At 41.1% G+C, this 21,489-nt stretch overlaps 4 protein-coding genes across 7 annotated transcripts in view; 2 read left to right on the top strand and 2 right to left on the bottom strand.

The window, feature by feature from the left end:
- Nucleotides 1–26: 26 nt before the first annotated feature.
- LOC118418050 (probable low-specificity L-threonine aldolase 2) lies at nt 27–5,316 on the top strand. 2 transcript variants are annotated; one of them, XM_035823863.1, is made up of 9 exons: nt 27–163; nt 777–1,199; nt 1,479–1,562; nt 1,955–2,043; nt 2,290–2,469; nt 3,052–3,189; nt 3,362–3,417; nt 3,810–3,946; nt 4,262–5,316. In XM_035823863.1, the coding sequence occupies exons 2-9, from the start codon at nt 863–865 to the stop codon at nt 4,555–4,557; spliced, it is 1,317 nt and encodes a 438-aa protein (XP_035679756.1). In that variant the 5' UTR covers nt 27–163; nt 777–862; the 3' UTR covers nt 4,558–5,316. The 2 variants fall into 2 exon arrangements, with proteins under 2 accessions (XP_035679756.1, XP_035679757.1); XM_035823864.1 differs by having other exon boundaries at nt 39–163; nt 960–1,199.
- On the bottom strand, nt 4,653–9,976 carry LOC118418052 (6-pyruvoyl tetrahydrobiopterin synthase-like). 2 transcript variants are annotated; one of them, XM_035823868.1, is made up of 7 exons: nt 9,834–9,976; nt 7,888–8,030; nt 7,414–7,493; nt 7,030–7,052; nt 6,600–6,656; nt 6,428–6,498; nt 4,653–6,162 (listed from the first exon to the last, which is right to left on the bottom strand). In XM_035823868.1, the coding sequence occupies exons 2-7, from the start codon at nt 7,983–7,985 to the stop codon at nt 6,039–6,041; spliced, it is 453 nt and encodes a 150-aa protein (XP_035679761.1). In that variant the 5' UTR covers nt 7,986–8,030; nt 9,834–9,976; the 3' UTR covers nt 4,653–6,038. The 2 variants fall into 2 exon arrangements, with proteins under 2 accessions (XP_035679761.1, XP_035679760.1); XM_035823867.1 differs by having other exon boundaries at nt 9,829–9,958.
- A 95-nt stretch (nt 9,977–10,071) lies between these two features.
- Nucleotides 10,072–15,427, top strand: LOC118418048 (WD repeat and coiled-coil-containing protein-like). 2 transcript variants are annotated; one of them, XM_035823854.1, is made up of 9 exons: nt 10,072–10,174; nt 10,581–10,850; nt 11,263–11,357; nt 11,487–11,710; nt 11,818–12,061; nt 12,573–12,764; nt 13,132–13,263; nt 13,548–13,662; nt 14,125–15,427. In XM_035823854.1, exons 2-9 carry the CDS (start codon nt 10,630–10,632, stop codon nt 14,906–14,908), a joined length of 2,007 nt encoding a protein of 668 aa, XP_035679747.1. In that variant the 5' UTR covers nt 10,072–10,174; nt 10,581–10,629; the 3' UTR covers nt 14,909–15,427. The 2 variants fall into 2 exon arrangements, with proteins under 2 accessions (XP_035679747.1, XP_035679748.1); XM_035823855.1 differs by having other exon boundaries at nt 10,121–10,174; nt 10,591–10,850.
- Nucleotides 15,428–18,287: 2,860 nt separating this feature from the next.
- Nucleotides 18,288–21,489, bottom strand: part of LOC118418051 (fatty acid 2-hydroxylase-like) — a gene marked incomplete in the record, with an annotated part of 6,530 nt that continues 3,328 nt past the window's right edge. The window contains 4 exon segments of the mRNA XM_035823865.1: nt 18,288–19,581; nt 20,005–20,257; nt 20,666–20,838; nt 21,251–21,489. Coding sequence (XP_035679758.1) covers nt 19,520–19,581; nt 20,005–20,257; nt 20,666–20,838; nt 21,251–21,489 — 727 coding nt within the window.

The following is a 21,489-nucleotide window of genomic DNA, read 5'->3' as shown; positions in this document are numbered from 1 at the left end:
ATATCTATGTGGAAATGTCTATGGCGTTTGGTTGTGATCTTGGGTTCACCGTGCGGTCATCTACCTATCTGGGTCATGAAGAGGTGCAGCATGCAGCGGTTTAGCTGAAAAAACTACAAGTTTTCTGTTTCTGTATCACGAAACCCCTTCTGGCGACTGCAAGGTAGGTCCATACTACTGATTTCTTAAGCATATTACAAAGACTTTGATATTATATTGTGTCCAAGGACGTCCTTGCTCAAGGTTTTAATACGTTTCACCAAGGAGGTTAATGATTCTTTAACCTCCTTGGTTTCACCAAGGAGATTTCATAATTTTACCTTCTTGCATTTTGAGGACAACTCCAAACTTTAATATTGTAATAGCATGTTGTTACACATAACGTTACACATGCTTTAAAGTTAAATCGTGATCTCTCTAGCCTTTAGGAACTAAAGGTAAAGGAGTGTATGAAGATCAGTAAACCGCAGCCATCATGGCAGCAGCTGCTTGGAACACGATTTTGTTTTTGCTGACGCCTCAAGGGCGGAGACAAGTGCCAGAAAGTGCTCACTTGTCTATCTGATTCTCTGTCATTCTCACAACATACTGCTTGAGGCTGACACAATGCTTGCTCAAATCCACTGATGCCCCCAAATATGCTTAAAACAAAATAATGCTTTATGCAAATTAAACAAATATGCTGCAACATCACACAGGTATGCTTTATGCAAGTACTGTATACTTCATGCAAATATGCTTCTTCTTCCTTCTTTCATTCCTGTACTCTCCTTCAGGTCCGCTGTTTGCCTGTAGTGTGCATGTGTAGAGCCTAGTACAAGAACTGACACAGAAGTGCTCACGCCTGGATGGTCCGAAGGACATGTTCGTATGGGCCGGAATATCCTGCTCCCGGCTATTGACTTCTGCTTCGTATAAGACACTTTTTACCAGGAAAGCACACTTCATTTCATTTCTAGACCAAGGAGTCTCTCTACCTTTGTGTAAAGGTACCAGAAGAACATTTATACCAGTGCAGCTCTACCAAAAGACTATGTCCATGTACCAAGGAGGTGGGTCGAACAGTCCGGATGATGGCACTGTCCGTGTTATTGATATGCGGAGCGACACCATCACCAAACCTACTCCAGCAATGCGCCGGGCAATGGCGGAGGCTGAGGTCGGAGATGATGTCTATGGGGAGGACCCCACTGTCAATGGTGAGTTGTTTGAAAACTGCAGAGCAGGGTTCTCGACAGGACCTATCATTCTGTCATTTGACAGAATTTTGCTGTGTATGACAGAAAAAGTTTCAGATCATTCTGTCAACCTCGACTGACAAAAATTTCAATAAAACAACAGAATTTTTACTAAACAAATAAATGACTCTTTCAATAGTAAGCTGTTTTTGTCCATGATTTAGGCAAACTAATAAAACTTGTCTCTACTTGCAAGTAGATGACTAATGTTAACCCTATTTCATTTTATCCCACAACCAGCCCTACAAGAAAAGGCAGCAAAGCTGTTTGGAATGGAGGCAGCCCTGTTCGTTCCCACTGGAACTATGGGAAACTTCTGCTCGAGTGAGTTTCATTCTACACCCAGTACAAAGTGTCTGTGACCCATTGTTACTTTATCAATCGTTTAGTAATATGTCTCAAACTGTCAACAGAAAGTGTATTTATTGCCCCTATCATTCTTGGTACATGATATCATTGTTAAACTAACAATTTGGTACACTAAGATGACTTTTCAAAATATGAAAAAAAAAGTTGCGAAAATGAAATTTGCTATGGATAGAGAAGTGTCATTTGTACCTGGATAACAATTTTTTTATACACAACCAAGTGTTTTATTTGAGACTGACGTTTTGGTGACCATCTGTCACAATTTGCTAAATATAAAATGTTACATTTAACATTACATAGATACGGTTTTTACAATGCATAGTTCCCATAGCCTTGTTGTTCCTCAGTCATGGCCCACTGCTGGGAGCGTGGCTCAGAGATGCTGCTAGGAGACTGTGCTCACATCTTTATATACGAGCAGGGTGGATCTGCCCAGGTAAAGCACGCTGGTTTGCACCCACTTTAATAATACCTGCCACAATTTCGTGCAGTCCATGGTGAGATACCCACTTAAAAGAACCTTGATGACTGCAACATATGGACTGTGATTCAAGTACAGCCATATTATGGGACAAGGTCTTGCACTTTAACTATAAGTATAACTCAATAAAATGTTACATTGACAAAGTTGTTACCTTCTTCACCCTATCACTAATCATGTTACAAAATACTTTTGGAACAGTTAGGAGGCATCCACCCCAGGACTGTCAGGAACAAACCAGATGGTACATTTGACCTTGACGAGGTGGAGTCCAAGGTCAGGACGAGCGACCCCCACCTGCCAATCACCCGGCTCATCTGTGTGGAGAACACTCAGAACATCTGCGGGGGAAGGGTGCTACCACTCAGCTTTCTGAAGGAGGTGGGGATGCTGACTGCCCATCACAATTAGATGTTCAACCAATGATAGCATGGCAATCAAAAATTCAACCAATGATAGCATGGCATTTACTGATTTAGCAATTCAACCAATGATAGCATGGCTATTAGCAGTTCAACCAATGGGAGTGTGGCTGCATGTCCATAAAAAATACTTTGCATTTGGGATTGGTCTTATCAAGGAGCTTTGATGGAAGCTCCTTGGTCTAATTTTTCTTTTGCTGAATGATATGTATTCTTATATCGATATACCTTGTAGATGAGAAATTGAACGAGAAATTGAGTACGAGTTGAATGTATGTTTAGGAATTTCTCAAGAAAGAAGTGATTAATTCTGAACATGGCACAAAGGTTTGAGAAAAACATACTTTTGACATGTACAAGCCGTAAAAGGAATTTCATAATGTCTTGCAACATCTGTATCTTCTCAGAAATATATTTTTTCATGGACTGAATTGCATCTTTATGAACCTACTGACGTAGAGTCAGATATAGACAGAAAATGTTGTACCTTATCTTGTGTGATCTTACAAAATGATGTATGTGCTATGCGTTTCCTTTGTAGCTGCGTGAGCTTGCAAACAGACACAAGCTCCCTGTCCATATGGATGGGGCTCGGCTGATGAATGCAGCAGTGTCTCTGAATGTGCCACCTAGTGACATCCTGCAGTACTGCGACTCTGTCAGCGTGTGCCTGTCTAAGGTACTTTGTTTTCCACAAAAAGATCAAGTCAAATGAATGATGATAAAAACTTTGTGACTTTTATCCTTGTTGTAGTTGGTATCCAAGACCTGTTCTGTTTTAAGTAAAATTCTAGCCACCTAATGTTAGGCCCGTTTCATTTATCAATTGTTAATAACATACTCTATTTCAGGGCCTGGGTGCTCCTGTTGGGTCTGTCATTGGTGGCAAAAAAGACTTCATAGCAAGGTAAGAGCAAGTAACCCTGACATTGATCCTGTAAAATGGTTCAAAGATTAGAATGATTGACTAGAATAACTTAAGAATTGATTTTTTAAAGAATGTCCCAGCTGGGATGAAACCCCCAACTTGCTGCTTGATAGGCATCCACACTACCTCCTGAGGCATTGCAGCAATTCTTTGAATGATTCTTACTGATTATGATTTAAAGATATTTCTGTGCTTCCTTTCAATATGAGTTTTTTCTGGCACTATTGACAACCCGGTTTCTCCTGTCTATACTATAGCCATGCTGTTTACATAAAACCCACATCATTTTCTGCTGTCAGATGTTTGATTTGAAACCTCAACACAACTGTATGTTAGACAGACATCAATACAGGAGAACAAATGTTTGTCAGGTGTGTGCGGCTGCGTAAGGTGCTTGGTGGTGGAATGCGTCAGTCGGGTATACTAGCTGCAGCTGGTCTCCTGGCCATCACGGAGGGTGCAGCCAGGCTTCACGAGGACCACGAAAATGCCAGGACCATTGCAGAGGGTAAGGCAACATGCTGTGTTTTCTGATTTAAGTACACACTTTTTAAACTCTTCAGAAACCAAAGCGTGTCACAAGCCTTTAGCAACATTGTGGTTTGTACTTTATTTGAGGTTATTATTAAAGGTCACTTTAACCAATACTGGAAACCAGACCCAGTTGCAGCCACATATTGCTCAGTACCTGCCAATAATGACCACCTCACTTTGGTTAGAAACAGGGTTAAATAAGCCTCCTCGGTGGGAAGCACTTTACCATTGTGTAAGGAAACAGTGCTTGGAATCATAATAACTAGAAATGTCTATATTTTCCTCCCAGGAATCCACAGTCTGGATCCGTCAGTGTTACAGATCGACCTGGACACCGTGCAAAGTAACATCATCGTGTTCCAACTCGTATCACACGCCGTGACCCCCGGACAGTTCTGCAAGATGCTCAACACCTACGACCCGAACGACAGCCTAGATATCGATGTCCGTGTTTCTATGTTGGCTACAGATTTCAAACGTGATATTCGCTGCGTCACCCATCATCACATCTCTGCAGATGATGCCCAGCTTGTGCTGAAAAAATTCAGAGCTGTTGTCGGCAGAGTGGCTGGTATGAAAGGCTAGAGTGCTGTTGAAAATGATAGATAGAAAACTGGCCACTGTCCCAGAATGTAGTGTTCATTTGTGGGACTCTGAGCAATCAGCCTGCAGCTGGCTTGTGAATTGTACATGTTTGTTTTATTAATAATCAGCGGCCAAGTCAATGTACTGTCAACAATAATGAGACACCAGTCAGATGCATTTAATTATCAATATCAATAATAGACAGTACATCATCCTTATATATGCAAGCACAAAGCTGTATAATATGTTCTGTCTAAGTGCCAGTCACATAAGCCATTTAATTCTACCTCATGTGCTCTCATGGAAGGGTGGCAAATGTTTTTACACATTCAAATTTTTAAGTGTCCTTGGTCAGTCAGCAAGCTTTATTATATATATACTAGAGCAATCGAAAATGATATGGAGTCTTCCAGAAATCTTACAAGGTAACAAATTCATAGATCTGCTGCTTCTAAGAAGGGCTACAATTTTTTATGTGCAAGTACTTACATGAAATGTAGGTGTAAGTACTGTAGGGTTATGCTGTCATGTTGACAAGTTGGGAGTCTGATAACTGAATGATAGCAGTTTGCCACCCATAGCTAGCAGGGAGAGCGCAGCTGTCATGAACTTGAACACTTGATTTGAAGTGATGTTTTTATCTTTTGTTTAAGGACACTAAATTTTTGTAATTTCTGGCACATTTTGCGCTGAAATGTGTGTTTTCTCAGGTGGGAATGACAATAAAACATGGTGTATTCCGAATCACCCTCAGCCCAAGCCCTCTGGCCTTCGGGCAGTCCGACCTATAGTCAGGCTGGTATAATCTGTTGTTGGTAGGGATTCCTTTAGTACTCTGTTGTTTTCTACATACATTACAGTATTGGTGAAGTGATAATTTAGTATTCTCAACAGTACAATATAGCCTTGGTCTAGAAAAGTGAACAAATCATCAAAAATTTTACTTAATGGTCTTCAGCAGTTTTATGCTTACTGCGCACAATTGAAAGATGTTCTTCACATATTGTTTCTTTGGAAACATTTGTACCTTGATTAGTAAAGAAATCAGTACATATATTTTACATGCATATGGGATTGGTGACTTGTAAGATATTTTATCATGGATAATAACAAGTTTGGTTTTATGAACGATTTGTACTCTCTTGATTTTATTGACACAGACAAAACATACATTAACCTACCACATCAACTTCAAAATGATGTAAACATACATTAACATACTTATGATTCAGCCCACCTCACATGTCTAGAGCATGTTACATTATCATATACATCCATTCAACTCCTGAATGTGGTCACTCACTATTGGTATAGTGGTAACGTTAATCAGGTTTGGGTCTGGACCTGGTCCTCTAGACATGGACCATACCTGGACCAAAATACCTGTGCCCACTCCTAATTGGTACCAGTACAATATATCTGTCATAGTTGTATACTTGATTCATATTTTTTAATACTTTTCCGCAATGTTTTGAAGTTGTCTATTCACCCCTATAGCACACAATGTTCTTGTCTGTCTCATGAATTTTGACCTCATACAATGACCCCTCTGGTAGTAAGTTCACCATGTTGTCCCAGATGTAGATGGCCACATTCTCTGTTGTGCTGCAAAACACATCAACTATTGTTAAAATTTTCTATGACAAATACTGGCTTTTACTTGTGCTTTTACCCTGTAAAACCCCTCCTTTGAAAGAGGATGTAAACTGGGGATCATATGTTTCAGGAGGTGCCTTGAGCATGTTAGAATGGAAGGACTAGCAACCCCTCCCTGTTAAAATATACACTGCTACTCAAACTGCAAGGGAACTGCCTACCACACATTGTGAGGATTGTAATGTGAAAAAAGAATGGAAGGATAGACATGTACCTTACAAGGCTCTGGAAATATGGCACATCCTTATCCAAGTTCTTGTGGTCTAGCGGCTCCATAATCGCTCTCTAGAAATAGTCACAGAATTAGTCATAATATTTCATTGTCCAGTCACATGTGAAATGCAAGTTCCTATCATACACCAGAAAGAGACATGTGAGTTGCATACCTGCATGATACCTTTGAGGTCGACCAAGTTCATGGCCATTCCTGTCACAGGGTCAACCTGGAGGGAGAACAGACAAGAAAGATGGCATAAGAGAACTCTAATCATCACTGCAATACATGTATATGATAAGTGTTCTCTTGCTAAAGAACTGTCATATTCACATAAATAGCTGCAACTAGCATGTCCTTGGCTTCCAAAGACCTACCCACACACCAAATATCATCACAATCCATCCATAGGTTCTTAAGCTGATGAGAAATATCCAGAGAAACACAAACACACAGAAGATGCACAGACACACACAAAACAGTACCTCCATTTTTTATATATTATAGCTAGGACATTATATGAGACATAACATCCTTGGTTATAGGTAAACATATGACATGTTTCTAGGCACAGAGCTGACAAACCATCAGCATGATCTTACCTCTTTTCTTAATGTCACTTCCACTGTAAGATAAAGAACATTGGGTTAACTCTTAAATACATGAACTGGGTTATTCAGCATGCAGGTGTTCAGAGTTAGAGTAAAACAAAAACAACATTTTCTTCTGAATAGTGACAATAGCTTTATTATGATTCTGTTTAGAGTATATCTTTAGTGCATGTAATATAATTCTTAATTGTATAGAAAGCGCATATTTTGTAAAGAAGAGCACCCTTTTCCACCAGACTCCTGAAGAATTGCTTCAGTGAATTCTCCATTTTCAAAAAATAAAATCACTCAGGCTTTCAGGTATTTCAAAGATTTACTCCTAGTGTCACACCAATTATCCACAATGTCTGACTAAAAAAAGATCATATCAAAAACCTTTGTAGTTGTGCCCATGTCCGTTGGGATTATTGCACTTCCCAAATATCCGGAGATTGTCTTCATCACTCAGCTGATTACTACAAGACAGAGAGACAACAGTGTAAAGATGACATCATAATCAAAGCACAACTTCCAATGTCGAAATGCAACAATATCAAGCATAAAGCACTAATAAGATGAATAAAATTATTTTCTTTGCAGAGGTAACAAGAAATCCACCAAACATCTTGTCACTCAATACTAACTGTAGACACACAACAAGGCAAGCAAACAAATCACTCACTCACTCACTCACAGCCCATAACCACAGTGGTCATAGGGGCTCCACGACATCCATCAGCAGTGATCATCCATCATTAGAAAACAAATACACAGACCGAAAACAATACCCCTGTTTTCATGGGGGTAACTGTACTTCTTGACATGTAGTAGAATACAAAGTTTTCTACAATCAACAAACTTGTTCTCCACCTGTGTAGCCTGTGTGATGCACTGAAGCTCTCTATCCGGCTCAGGTAAACAATGCGGGGTGATTGGCCAACTGGTACACCCCTGAGTTCTCCTGCCATTCCTCACTTCTGAAGATTTACACTCGTCTCTGCCTTGTTCATTAACTTAAGAAAAAAAACAAGATATTAAAGATCTCATATATCAGTGAAGTATTTAGCACTTTTATGAATTTCTTAATATCACAGCACAGGCTGGCGGGGAAGACCTTCTTATCGCATGCCCAGTTTTCTGTAGCAGGCCGGCAGAAAGAAAATGGGACAAATGATAAGAAAGTCATATAAAATACAACACGGTGTATTCCGTATCACCCAAGGTATCAGCCCGACCGCGGGTCGGATCGCCCGAAGGCCGGAGGGTGATCCGACCCGCGGGAGGGCTGAGACCGAGGGTGATGCGGAATACACCGTGTTGTATTTTATTTATGTCATACCCACCTGAGAAAACCCATGTTTTGATGCGAAATGCGCCAGAAGTTGAACAAATTTGGTGCCCTCGAACCAAAAGTGTTGCAACAGCAATGTTCCAACGTCCAAATCAGGTATTCGAATTGCCAACCGAGCCGTATTCGGCCCGCTCGAAACAGTTCGATTTACTTGAATGGAGCCTGTGTGATACGCCTTTCGAACCTGTGCAATACGGAAGCGTACGGCCCGGTCCGGAACACCCATATCGAACGTTTTCGCGTCACAGGTATGACATAAATTATCTTATCCACCAACCTCTGCTTGGTAAGTAAATCTGATGACACCAAGGCTACTGTAATGCTACAGTACCTGAAAATACTGCTAGGAGGCCCAAAATTGCCATGTTTCTTAGGAACCTCAATCAGGGGTGCCTAAGCATTTGCACGAACCCTATGAAATTCGTACGAATATTATGTGATACACACGAATCACTATGCGAAAACGCACGAATATTATGAAATTCGCACGAATCACTATGCAAAAACGCACGAATATTATGAAATTCGCACGAATCACTATGTGATTCACACGAACCTTATGAGATTTGCACGATCCTTATGCGAAAACGGCGGCCGGGAGGAGGCATGATTTTGATCGTTTCTACCCGTGATATTTATATTTCAAGGCATGGAATGGACATTTGCCGTCTCAAAGATGTATTTGATAGTCTGTGAGCTACTGTTTTGCTTCATTTCGGCATGTTACATCGTATTTTCCGTTGCCGTCGATCGAAGCCGCCATCTTGAAAATCCAGCTCCGTCTGTCACGTGATCCCGGCAGTGGTTGCGCAATTTCGCATAAGGATCGTGCAAATCTCAAAAGGTTCCTGTGAATCACATAGTGATTCGTGCGAATTTCGTAATATTCGTGCGTTTTTGCATAGTGATTTGTGCGAATTTCATAATATTCGTGCGTTTTCGCATAGTGATTCGTGTGTATCACGTAATATTCGTACGAATTTCATAGGGTTCGTGCAAATGCTTAGGCACCCCTGTCAATAACTGCTGATAAGGTGCGAACACATACACAGCACCAAAACAGTTCTTTCACAGTGATCATGTAATAACTGGTTTCACTGAGTAATAAATCAACAATCATCAAGTGTCAGTGAGCATATGCAATGCCCATATGTTTATATATGGAGTAGTCATGAAATCATTCATAGCAATAAAATGTTATGTCACCATCCATCCAAAGTTTGTTTTGGCAATTGTTGGTGGCTTTTTTTTCTTTCTTTTCTTATGTTACAAAATAATAGAATAGAAACAAGGGCATCGACAACAACAACGATATGCACATGTCCCTTCCCCTAAAAGCTGTTTCGTTTTCGGGTAAGAACGACCGCTAAGTTGATACTAAAACACACCAATAATCATTTGCATATCGCTTTATGAGCTAAGTCTAGTAAGAAGGCGTTGATCTCCTAATTAATCCTCACCTTACCACTAATTCACCTCAATCTGTATCAGACAAACAGCTCCAAACAGCAGACGAACAATTTGTGATAGCATCGACCTGTAAAGGTCAATGTTAATGCTAACTGTACAAATCGCAGATGAATAGATCTAAGATATGACCTTTAAAATGTAAGTACAATATCTAATCACCACTGTGTAGTCAACTTGATATTCAAGGTTTGAAACATCATGAAACGTGGGAAATGGTTGGATGCTATCGATATCTTTAGGTCATAGGTCAGGGGGCGTAGGTGAGATTTATTCGCGCGCTTTTTTTGCCCACAGGTACATGTTGCGGACAAGAAATAGTTATCTCCAGGAGAAAGGGTTAGTTGTGGTACCGTACGAACTCTGTAACTTTAAGTTATGAGCGTTAACCAGTTCCTCAATTAACAGACTATCTACGGAACTGCGCAGATTTAGTTAAATCCACAAAGTAGTAGTCATGTGTGAGACAAGATGCAAGAGGACATCTCGTCTAGAGTCGAGTAACGTTACATGTGCTCAGTTTAACGGTTTAACTCGTCATGAAGTATTTAGATCCTGACAGAATTTATTCACCTTCCATAACCTGAAATTACCGATCAGTATACGCTAAATAAGTATTTTGTCCACAACTTTATGATATTTGGTTAACTGTTATAGTATATATATATATATATCAGTCATATAACGTTAACGTTATAAACGTTATATCAAACATGTTTTGAATTTTGATCCCTTGCAATATAAGCGTTTTCCAGGATCCCTCCATGCACACCCTCGAGTGAGAAGACCCCACCATGGAGCTTGGTTACGGGAGCCTCCAGAGAAACAACATCAACACTCTCCAGCATGCTGTCCACCCTGACCTGGGGGTGGTTTGGGGGGATGGGCAGGCCCTGCTGCTGACCCCACTGACCCATGTGGGCAGTCATGTGGCCTGTGGTGAGCCTGTGACCTTGAGAAAGCTGGAGAAGTTCAAGGCTGTGGCCTGGAGTGCTGAGGTCAACAAAAGCTGCAGGTAGGTTATCTACTACTTTACAACTGTTCATAGCATCCTAAAGCTAAAGCTGACAAACCTTAAGGTACTTAAGAGGCTCTATACAAATAAAAACTGAACTAAGAAGGACACATTCTTAAATCAATAGCTTAAAGCTGTAAACAGAATGTGAAATACATCAAATCTGCTTTAAATTCTGTAAGTCAGTTATTATCAGTCAGATATTAGATTGAAAATTTTATGTCTCTTGCCTGCAGTCAAACAAAACATAGCTAGGGCTGGCAGGATTTTGCTGGGGTTGCTCGAATACCTGAAGCACTTTTTTACCAGTAACCTAGTTTGTGAGCACAGTAGCTTAAATTGTTGTGAATGGATTTCTCTGATTTTCATCAGATAGAAGATAAAACCTACTTACATCCATCCTTTTGAGTAGGTATCTGGCTGTAAGTACTGGACAAGTGGTGAGTGTGTGGCTGGTCAAGGGGACAGAGGCGTCCAATTTGACTTCAGACAAAGTTGCCCATCTAGGTAAGAAGCTTTTTAGCTAAATTTGACTGCCTCATCTTTCAATCAGGTTTTATTGTTGTACCTCTTATAAATTGTAATACTAATAAAATTACCTAGGATTTTACCTCAAATATTTATTTATCTTTCCAGACATTTCTGCATTGCCACAGGGCTTGTTATGGCACCCTTCTAAGCCAATACTCTGTATTCTGGCTGGAGACAAGATAGCAATAACCAGAGACCAACAAAGCAGCAGCAATCCTGTAGTTTTGGATGTGTCCAACAGGGGGCACATCTGCACAGGTGTATGGGTGCCAGGTGACGATCCACGTCTCATTGTTGCAGTAAAGAATAAAAGGAGTGTAGAGTTTATGGTAAGTCTTTGTACCCAGTAATGCACACAAATATTTTTTGAGTAACTAGTTTTAAGTTAGGATATGATTCTACCATCTTAATTTGTAACATTCACATTTTTTTTCAGGTTTTCAACAAATTGGACGAAGAGACCAATTCTAACCTTCCTGATGCCACAGTCATCACCATAGAAACACCTGTGAACATAAGATCAATGACCTCAGTAGGCAATAGCCTGGTTGCTATGACAACAGACCTCCCCCTAGAAACCCTCTGTTGTCAAGGTGACATGTTTGACACGTCAGATGAAATATTGGAGCCCATCCGCAACTCAAGTACGGAGGACGGAACCTCGTCAATACAATCTACAGGTAAGGTATTTATGGCCTTTTTTTTATTAGTACTTTAAGATTATCTGCCTGTCATTTCCTGCAGTTTACACAATACACTTTGGGGAGGCTCAGCTAAACTGGGCCAAGGTTTCCGCTTTCGTGGGCGTGGCCTCAAACAGGGTGCCTCAAACCAGCTTTCAGTCAGCCAATCACCTAAATGTTTTCTTTGGGTAAAGCTGATTGTCTGAGTAAGCTGGTTAGAGGCCACGTCCTCAATAGAGGAAACCTCATCAGCCCGGTGTAGCAGAGCCTCCTAAAGGTATAATGTATAATGTATAGGCCATGGAAAGGCTCTGTGAAGGATAATGCTGCCGGTGGATATGTTGTAATGCAATGTGTGTCTAGATCTAGGTACAATATACTTTTAACTTTACCTGTAGAGGCTTAGTGTTATATTTTGTACAGCTTTCATTTGCTCACTACAGTGACCATCACACATGTTAAGTTTCAACAATAACCTGTTTTGCATGTGACATCTCTGAAAAATCAGGCCCCATAGACCTGACAGCCCTGTGTGCCACAAGGCGGGATATACCAGCCCCTCTTACGCTGTTCAGACAGCTGCCCAAGCCTGCTGTCAAGGAGACAGCAGAGCTGGTGCTGTTCAGAGTGGACAGCACAGAAGTGAGGGAGCTGAGCAGGGTGGGGCTGGCTAAGATCATCACCCCAGATCTCATTGCAGGTTGGTGAGCTTCCCTCTACGATTATCTTTCATATGATATAACGTTGTCAAATAGTGTCTATTTGAGCTTAAATGTCAGCATAAGTCCTCACTGTTGCTACATTCATTTATTGATTAAAACTTGTTGACAAACCAAAATTATCCACCTTTCCCCAATATCTTCTATCTCTACAACTGGATAAGGTGCAGGGATTACCTCATGCTTTGGTTGACATCCACCACTCTTCTTTGGTGTCAATAGAATAAGCAGGCAGAACAAACCAATAACAGTGCACCTAACTGATCAACAGAAGCAAGTTAACAAACATAAGTCTGTTTGATTGGCTAAAAGTGATATTATTTTGTCTCTGTTTTTTTTTATGTCCAGCCAATCACAGGTCTGGTTACATCACTGTGGGCAGTAACACAGCCGACACCCTCCAGGTCTTCTCTCTGCAAGAAGGTACGACATTGAAGAAACTGCAAGAGATCACCCTTACAGATGGGGACAAGGCAAAAGGTAATAAAAACTTCTTTTCCCTACTTGGCATGGATCTTTCTTCACCTCCTTGAAAACAGAGGTACCGTAATGAGTTGGTGTGCATCTACAGTAAGGCAGAAGTATGATTTAGAACGGGTATGATGATGTTGTAATTAAGAGCCAGGATGTCAGATGATTAAGGTACACACTTAGAGTTTGCCACAACAATTCTCAGGCTGTGTACCAGGCGCTTGTAATTTCATATAGCATTGATTGTTTTGTTGGTGATCTGTCTAACCTTGTACTCTTGACATTGCACACAGGGATTCACATGCCAGACCAGGGGTTTGTGGTTGCCATGGTAGGGAAGCCCATGGAGCAGCAATTCTCAGCTCTACTTCCAACATCTACTCAAGAGATGTACCAACTCAGACTCAGGTGAGCTACGTATGGTGGCAAAGTGGTCTTGTGGTTAGGGTTGTGACTTAAAATCTAAAGGTTCTAGGTTTGAATGAAATTGAATCCCTAGCAAGTCCCAAAGTTCTGCCCCTGGGAAACACACTTTGCACCCACAATATATTTCCATACTCAGCTCAGGTGAAAATGAGTACCTCTAGTTAGGATAATGGGACATAAAGCCACAGGTCCAGTGTATGTGGACAGCCACACCTCGACCATGCTAAAGATCTCACCACATTTATCAAAAAAGATTAGGGGTCCATCCCAGTGTGAGTGGTTTCGACCTTACAGTCCTATTTATACAACTTCTGTACAGAACTGGTGTGTTAAACCTAAAGCCAAGTCGGTTTTCTGGTTATGTTCAAGGATTTTGAATCAACAAAAATGTGAGGTTTAATGATCACCATTCTTGATAGTTTTTCACTTTTCTTTCCAATCCAGATGTTTTGAGCTTAAGGATATTCAGAACACATCGCCAAAAGAGGAGAAGGTAGAATTGTCTCAGCTGAGGCTGCCCAGTGGTGGGGTTCTCCCTTCACTGTTCACATGTGGTCAGGAACAGCACAGGACAGAGGCGCAGACAAGCAGCTCACAAGACAACACACGGAGTCCCCTGCTACAAGACGTAACCAACATACCACAACAAGCACTTGGAAGAGACCTGTTGGTGCTGGGTGCAAGAAGAAACACCTCAGAATGCCGGGGAGCAGAAGACTTGCTGTCACACAATTTAGCTGCTAATTTAAAATCAAAACAGCACTCTTCAGTAGGAAATGAAGGAGTGACAAACTCACAGCATCAAAATGCAGATTCAAAACTTCTTCCTGGTCTCATGGACACCTTACATAGTGTGGAGTCATTAGAAGGTGAGATGAGACAACAGATAGAGAAGATAACAAGAATAAAGCAAAGCCTTGTTGCCTACTCCAGAATATCCCAACACACAAGTAATGTCCAAGAACATCCAGAATATCCTGGTCTAGAAAATGCTGAAGTTGTACATATAACATATGAAGATTCCAAATTATCTGAGAAGATTGTAAAGGCTTTTTTACTAGATAGAGGCTTGCTGAAGCTGGAGGCGGTTAAGGCAGCATTTGGACTAAGAACAGTGGAATTATTCTGTAAGGGAGATTTTGTTGTTGTTACGGCCAACAAGGATGGTTACATTCCTCTGAAATTTAGTGCTGGCTCAAATATCATCATCAGAGGAAGAAGTAGCTAACCATGATGTTATCTGTCACTTTTGCAATGGTTTACAGGCTATATAGACAAACTTTTACGTCTAGAAGAATGATAGACATCATACCCTTGTAGAAGCTAACATTTGTGGCAGGGCTCTGTCCAACACCCGTCATTCAACAAAATTGGAAAAAAATTGTTTGTAGAGAAACTAGAGATTTAGAAATTTGAAGAAATCATGCCCAAACACCAGCTGGAAAAGTGAAGAATGACATTTTACATTATGACAGTAAAAATGAGATTTTTAATCAATAGGAATTGGGATGACGAAAAAATTCAAGCTAGCTATAGCCCTGCTTTATTTTGTCAAGAATTATTCCTTAGTCACTTTTTTGTAATAAAGTAATCACACTTGAGTTTCTTGCAAGATACAAAGCAACTCAAAGTAGTTTTATTCACCATATCACACATCCCCCCTCCAATGACACTGGAAACAACAATACTGTGACAAACACCAGCTCCAATGTTTGTATTTCTGCACAATAAAAGTTCTTTGACACCTTCAACAAGAGCAAGTTTCTCTGATACATGTAATTTCAAAATGTAAGGAATGAATAGACAGGCATCTTTGTAGTTTTACACCCCCTTGTGGCTTTTACTGCAGTGCGACCAAATGTTTGACAGTAGATAAGAGATGCTACTGATTACCTACTTTTGCAAAAAAACGTCTAAGCAATCATACCCCAGCTTAACTCTCCCCAAGTTTCATTGAAGTTCAGTTGGCAACGTTTATGTACAACTATAATAACAGTAGAGGTATAGACAGCCGATTGATAGCTGTTCACAAATTTCGAATATCTCTAAATGTTTAATGAGCAAGCTACCATGTAGCTTTTAATTTCTTGTTGCAGTTGTTGAATGTGGCACACAAGTCTGGATTTTCAGAACCCTTAGGAGAAAAAGAATTGGTTACTTAACACCAGTCAATAAGATACTCTTACCAAGTGTAGTCAATGTAAGGCACAGGTGTGTGACAATTACTGTAGTCTCTACCAGACATCCTAGTCAAGCAGGTGTACAGTATAGGGGGACCATGATATGAGGATTAGCACAACGCTTGACAGGAATGTGTGATTCCTCCAGGGAGGTCTGGTAGAAAATAGGTATCACTAATGATACAGATATACATTGTAAGGCCACAGTAAGTTAATTTCTTAGATCACATCAGCTGTCCATAGACACGTAGCAGTCCAGGTTTTATCTGATCTTCTCATTCTATTCTTCAAAGGTAACTAGATTTTACAGTAGGTATAAATACACAGTCAAAATTCACAGTGTTTCTATAACCTTACTTCATAGGAAAATAACAAATAGTTGTCCTCTACAAAAATACTTTGAAATCTACAGAGGTTTGGGTCATTATATCTTTGGGGTAGCATAAATAAACATACCAAGCCTTGATTTGAAGCAATTAAGTAAATACTAGTAGATAAGGAATGTATATACATGTAATAGGTTCCATGAAAAGTTAACAAACACAACACATACACACCAGCAATTGTAATACCCAAGAACAAAGCCATTGTATTTTTGAAAATACATTTGTCATCACTTTATATCATTGCTGTATAAACAAATAAGGGACCTGACGTTATTTACTGGGGGGAGGGGGCTGGTGCAAAATAGGTCTGGTAAAAAATTTTTCAATGGTCCCCCCCCTGCCCCCAAAAATTTTTCAATGGCCCCCCCCCTCGCCCCAAAAAATTTTTCAATGGCCCCCCCCTCCAATTTTTCCTTACCTTTTCCATTACACACAGTCTGTCATTAAATAATATAGCATTAACAATAGCGGTGGCGTTGTTTGAACGTGACGACGATCGGCCCGGGGTGTCAAGACCCGCACGTCAACAAATTACGCACGTTGGAGTCCTGCTGGGGCATATGTTATCTCCCAAAGTTTTACAACAGCCGAGTTTTCATGTAGCACTTGATGTTGTTACACTCACGCTGCAACGGTTATAAGACTTACCTTGTCTGATATCACTTCTCCAATCTACGTGAAAAAAAGTCTCTGGTAACGTTTAATATGCAAGATCACGAAACTGAACGTTTCCGCCAGACCGACGGCTAGCTGTTAAAGGCCGTCCAGGGATCGGAGGGCCGAAGGCCCGACCGGTCTCGGGGGTTAGGGGCATGCTACCCGGGAAATTTTGATATTTTTGACCCTCTAAAACGAAATTTCCCGCATTCTGTGAGGCAAAAAAATTTGGATTTTGTGCGTCCACATCAACAAAGAGAAAGCGGGCGGGGAGGGGCGGGGCGGTAATCCAACTTCGGCGATCTTTTCCACCGCACATGTACGAAATTTACACAAAAGAAAACAAATTAATGATGTAGATGGAAGAGACTTGGGTACATTTTAGCGATATCGTTTCGAAAACCGCTTCAAGACTGCTTCAATCTTTCCAAAACGGGAGTTATTTCGGCCAATTGCATCCTGCAAACTTGCCAAAAAAAATTCGCGCCACCATGACGTCATATGCAGCAGAGAGCCCGCTGTCACGAAAGTAAACATCGTAATGTTTTATCCCGTTGCCGTCCGTGAACCATTCTGTATACAAAGAACAGATGCACGCAGGATTGATATTTATACCAATTTTAGTTTCTATAGTTTTCTTAAACTTCGTGCGAACATGGAATCACACGACAGAGGCGGCTGCAGAAAATTTCTCAGTATGGGGAGGGCGAACTATATCAACGTAATCCTTGGGGGTCCGGGGGCATGCTCCGGCCACCGGGAAAATTTGGAAATCTTGACTATCTGAAACGGTCTTTCCTAAATCTTGATGGGCAAAATTTGCTGGCAGACTAAGCTTTAAGTTTAATAGCCTTTCTATTAGAACTTCACATGGTTTTGAGGGCGACGACGCCCCCAACGTATTTCCACAATTTCGAGCGCCGGGCATGGCACGAGCCGTCGCAAGGTAGGTCTGGAGAAATGTCATTCAAATGATGAAGTTTGGACCCTCTGAGACACGATTTTCTGTATTTTGAGGGATAAACTTCGCTGGTAGACTATGCTAAATGTAATGACAATTTTCTGTCAGAGGAAGAGACTTTTGATGGCGACGAGCGCCGAAGTGTTGTGTGCGCCAGAGGCGCAAGCCGTCGCAAGGGACGTCCAGAGAAAAATTGAAATCTTGACCATCTGAAACTTCATTTCCTGCATTTCAGGGGCACATTTTGGTAGTATTTATCAAGGCCCCTCAGGCAATTTTTTTTCAATGGCCCCCCCCTCGGCTCAAAAAATTTTTCAATGGCCCCCCCCTCGGCTCAAAAAATTTTTCATTGGCCCCCCCCACCTATGCACCAGCCCTCCCCCCCCGATAAATATCGTCAGGTCCCTAAGGTGTTCTTGTCTGTATGAACCTTTTCTATTCTAACCAAACAATGTAACACAACCCTACACACATTTGATATGATTGTCAGTTCCTGTAAGGCCAAACTGAATTGATTATATGGATGACACGCTCTGGGCACGGTATGGTTGCAATTTTGGGGAGGGAAATAGATGAGATTGATGCACGGGTAGATGTCATCCATATAATCAAGATAGGGAAGCCCAACAGTACACACAAAATTCATCACACAGAAGCAAGTGACAAAGGATCCTACAACCTAGAACTATACAGCATCTCCACCTAGTTATACAATCCACAGCACTATGAAATTTAATGCCCCTAAAATGAGGCCAGCATCCATCACAGGTAACAAACACTGAAGCTTGCACCCGCTAAACATATGCAGTCAAAACTGCACAAGAGGACCACTCAGGGCACTGATCTATATGGACAGGTGCTCACTATAGACAGCATTTTTAATGCTTGTGTCAAAGGGAAAAATTATCCATGTAAAGGTGGTCACTTGTACAGGTCTGACTGTAAATATCAAAATACATTTTAGCTACAAATCAGCTCACAATGCTATTGCTACTGTTGATATATATAATATATATTGTGAGGATGGATATGTGAACTCTTATAATTTATCTATGCTGTAAAATAGATAATGATATGTACATTCATTTTGTGAATTAAGGGCACTTATTACTGCAGCCTGTTCAATTGTAGAGCAATTAATCTTTACAGTATACCTAACTGTATGATATGCAGCATACTCTGATTGTCCAGAAGGCTACTTCCATTGAGAATTCAGGTGGGTTGAAAATGCTTTAGACTTTTCTTTTTATCCCAACATTCTTTCACACATCTGTGTTGTTTCTGTTTACTTCCATTGGAAGTTGATGCATTTGTTTGTTTGTCTTGGTGTGCGTCTGTACCGATGTGAATATTGAAAAATGGCAGCATGTAAGGCAAAAGTGGTGTAATATGATACTTGGAGAATTGTAAGTATTTTTGTCTTGCTGTCTGGTTTTCCTAAAACCTCCAGTGTCATTTACATCACACCTTCTACCTTACATGTTTGAACCCATATAAAACCCAGAACTTCAGTATAGACCCCCTTGTAGGGTCAAACCATTTCATACGTGAAGAGATGGTGATGAAATAAAATGGTTAGGGTGTCCAAAAGCGTTTTGACTTCCCCCTGAACTGTTCAATGGAGCAGCCTTTACTGGACACTCACAAATCTCTCCTCAGGAGCCTGGAATCAGCGTTCCGAACGGACGATCCCAGAACCTGCTAGAAATTCCAAACCCTGTCAAAAGAAAATAATGATGTTATAACAAAGTTCAAAGTAGTCAATAGACTGATTGCTTAGTGTCATAGCCCTCATCATTACAGACATTAGTGATCCTCCCCTGCCCTTCTCCCCATAATCTCCTTCCATTAGGGGTCATTCATCTGGGACAGCTGACAAGTTGTCCATGGACTATACCACACTACTTTTAAGATGAGGGTGTTCATCAGTAATTCTGCAATACCTGAGACAAACGCTAGGGGACCCAAATCACATACAAGACCTCAATATCTATCAAAATTCATACAAATCCATCAAAATGATCTTGAGTTATTATTAAAAAAAAACCCAAACACACCCAAAACAATATCCCCATTGGAGGTGAACTTCCTTCCTCGACGTTAAAGCATGCTATCAGAGGATCGGTCCATGCCAACTCACCTGTCTCTTGGTGTACGAAGTGATGTTTGGCATGGTAGGACTTCAGTCTGTGGAAATAGGAGTCCTCTCTGGGTGATCCGTGGAGCAGGTAGTAGTGGGTCAGATCGTAGCACACGTAACCGCACAGCTTCCCGGACACCAGGGCATGCACCAGGGCGCGGGGCAGCAGCAGGGAGTACAGCACGTAAAACAGTGTCACGAACACGGAACAAGGCACGGGCGGGAACACCAGGCGACCGGGGTCAAATGGCACCTGGAAAAGGCAATGAAAAACAGAATAAGATGTTTGCTGTCACTGACAGATCCTCTTGGAAGGGCAAGCAATGCTTTTTAAAAAGCTGGCTGCACAAGCTAACATAATGTTGAGGATGAAGTGGTGGCAGAAGAAACTTTGTAAGTAATAGAAAAAGAACCACATTAGCACAGTGCCAATCCTAGCAGAAAGAGGGAGAGAGAGAAGATTAGAATAAAGCACTTGCGCTTGCGTGGCAAAAAAAGTAGAGATCCATTCAATTGGTCCATCACAGTGTGATCAAACCCTACAATCTGGTCTAATGCAACATGTACATAGATCTATTGTACAAAACTGGTCCAGGTATACTATGCCTTAAGACAGTTACCAATAATGTGAAACAAACACTTGAAAACAGCTGTAGCCCACCTTATGATGTTGTCCATGTAGTAAGAAGTGTGCGATGATGAGTCCGGGTGAGCTGGTCACGGCTTTGGAATGGAACAGGAAGCGATGTAAACAGTACTCCCAGAAGGTCCACAACATCACACCAGCAGCAAATACCACAGGGAACAGGGACACTGGTGCTGTGAACTTTAAGGCTAAAGAAAGAAAAAATCAAACATTACAATGCACCTTTTTTTCAATGATGATTCTTTGCTTGACTAAATAAAATTGTTGTTTCAGTCATATCTATTCATGCAATGAACAATCATTTCCAAGTAAAGATTAGACAAATAGTGCTTGTATAACAATTCCTCAAAATCCCATCGATCATGACTGGCATGCAAATTTTCTGATCTTTTGATAAATAACTTACAACAAATAGCCACTCTGATGCCCATTATCGAACTTGACGTTCATTTTCCCAACACATGCCAACCTGAAAAAATATTATACGGATCTATTCACTGTTTTTCAAGTTACTCTGTCCACAAACACACACACGCAGTCACAGACAAACACACACACACAAACAGCACTGAAAACATCTAAGCAGGTAAGAAGACTGACCACTGCATGTTTGTGTGAAGACCTGCACTTGACCCTGCCGTAACTCCACGATGCTCGTGAAGGCGAAGTACACCACCAGCGGCAGCCACAGCGTTGGCACCAGGAACCACGGGCAGCGAGAGAAGAACTCGCACACCTCCGAGCTGAAGAGTCGGTACGGTTTCTCCACGGGATAGTGAACCCACTCATCGTACAGGTCGCCAAGCTGACCCACCTGCCCCAGCAGTGGTTTGTTCCAG

Source organism: Branchiostoma floridae, chromosome 6, assembly GCF_000003815.2.
Source record: "Branchiostoma floridae strain S238N-H82 chromosome 6, Bfl_VNyyK, whole genome shotgun sequence".
Lineage (NCBI taxonomy): Eukaryota > Metazoa > Chordata > Leptocardii > Amphioxiformes > Branchiostomatidae > Branchiostoma > Branchiostoma floridae.
The sequence above is the reverse complement of the archived record's forward strand: the minus strand, read 5'-3'. Positions and strand labels throughout refer to the sequence as shown.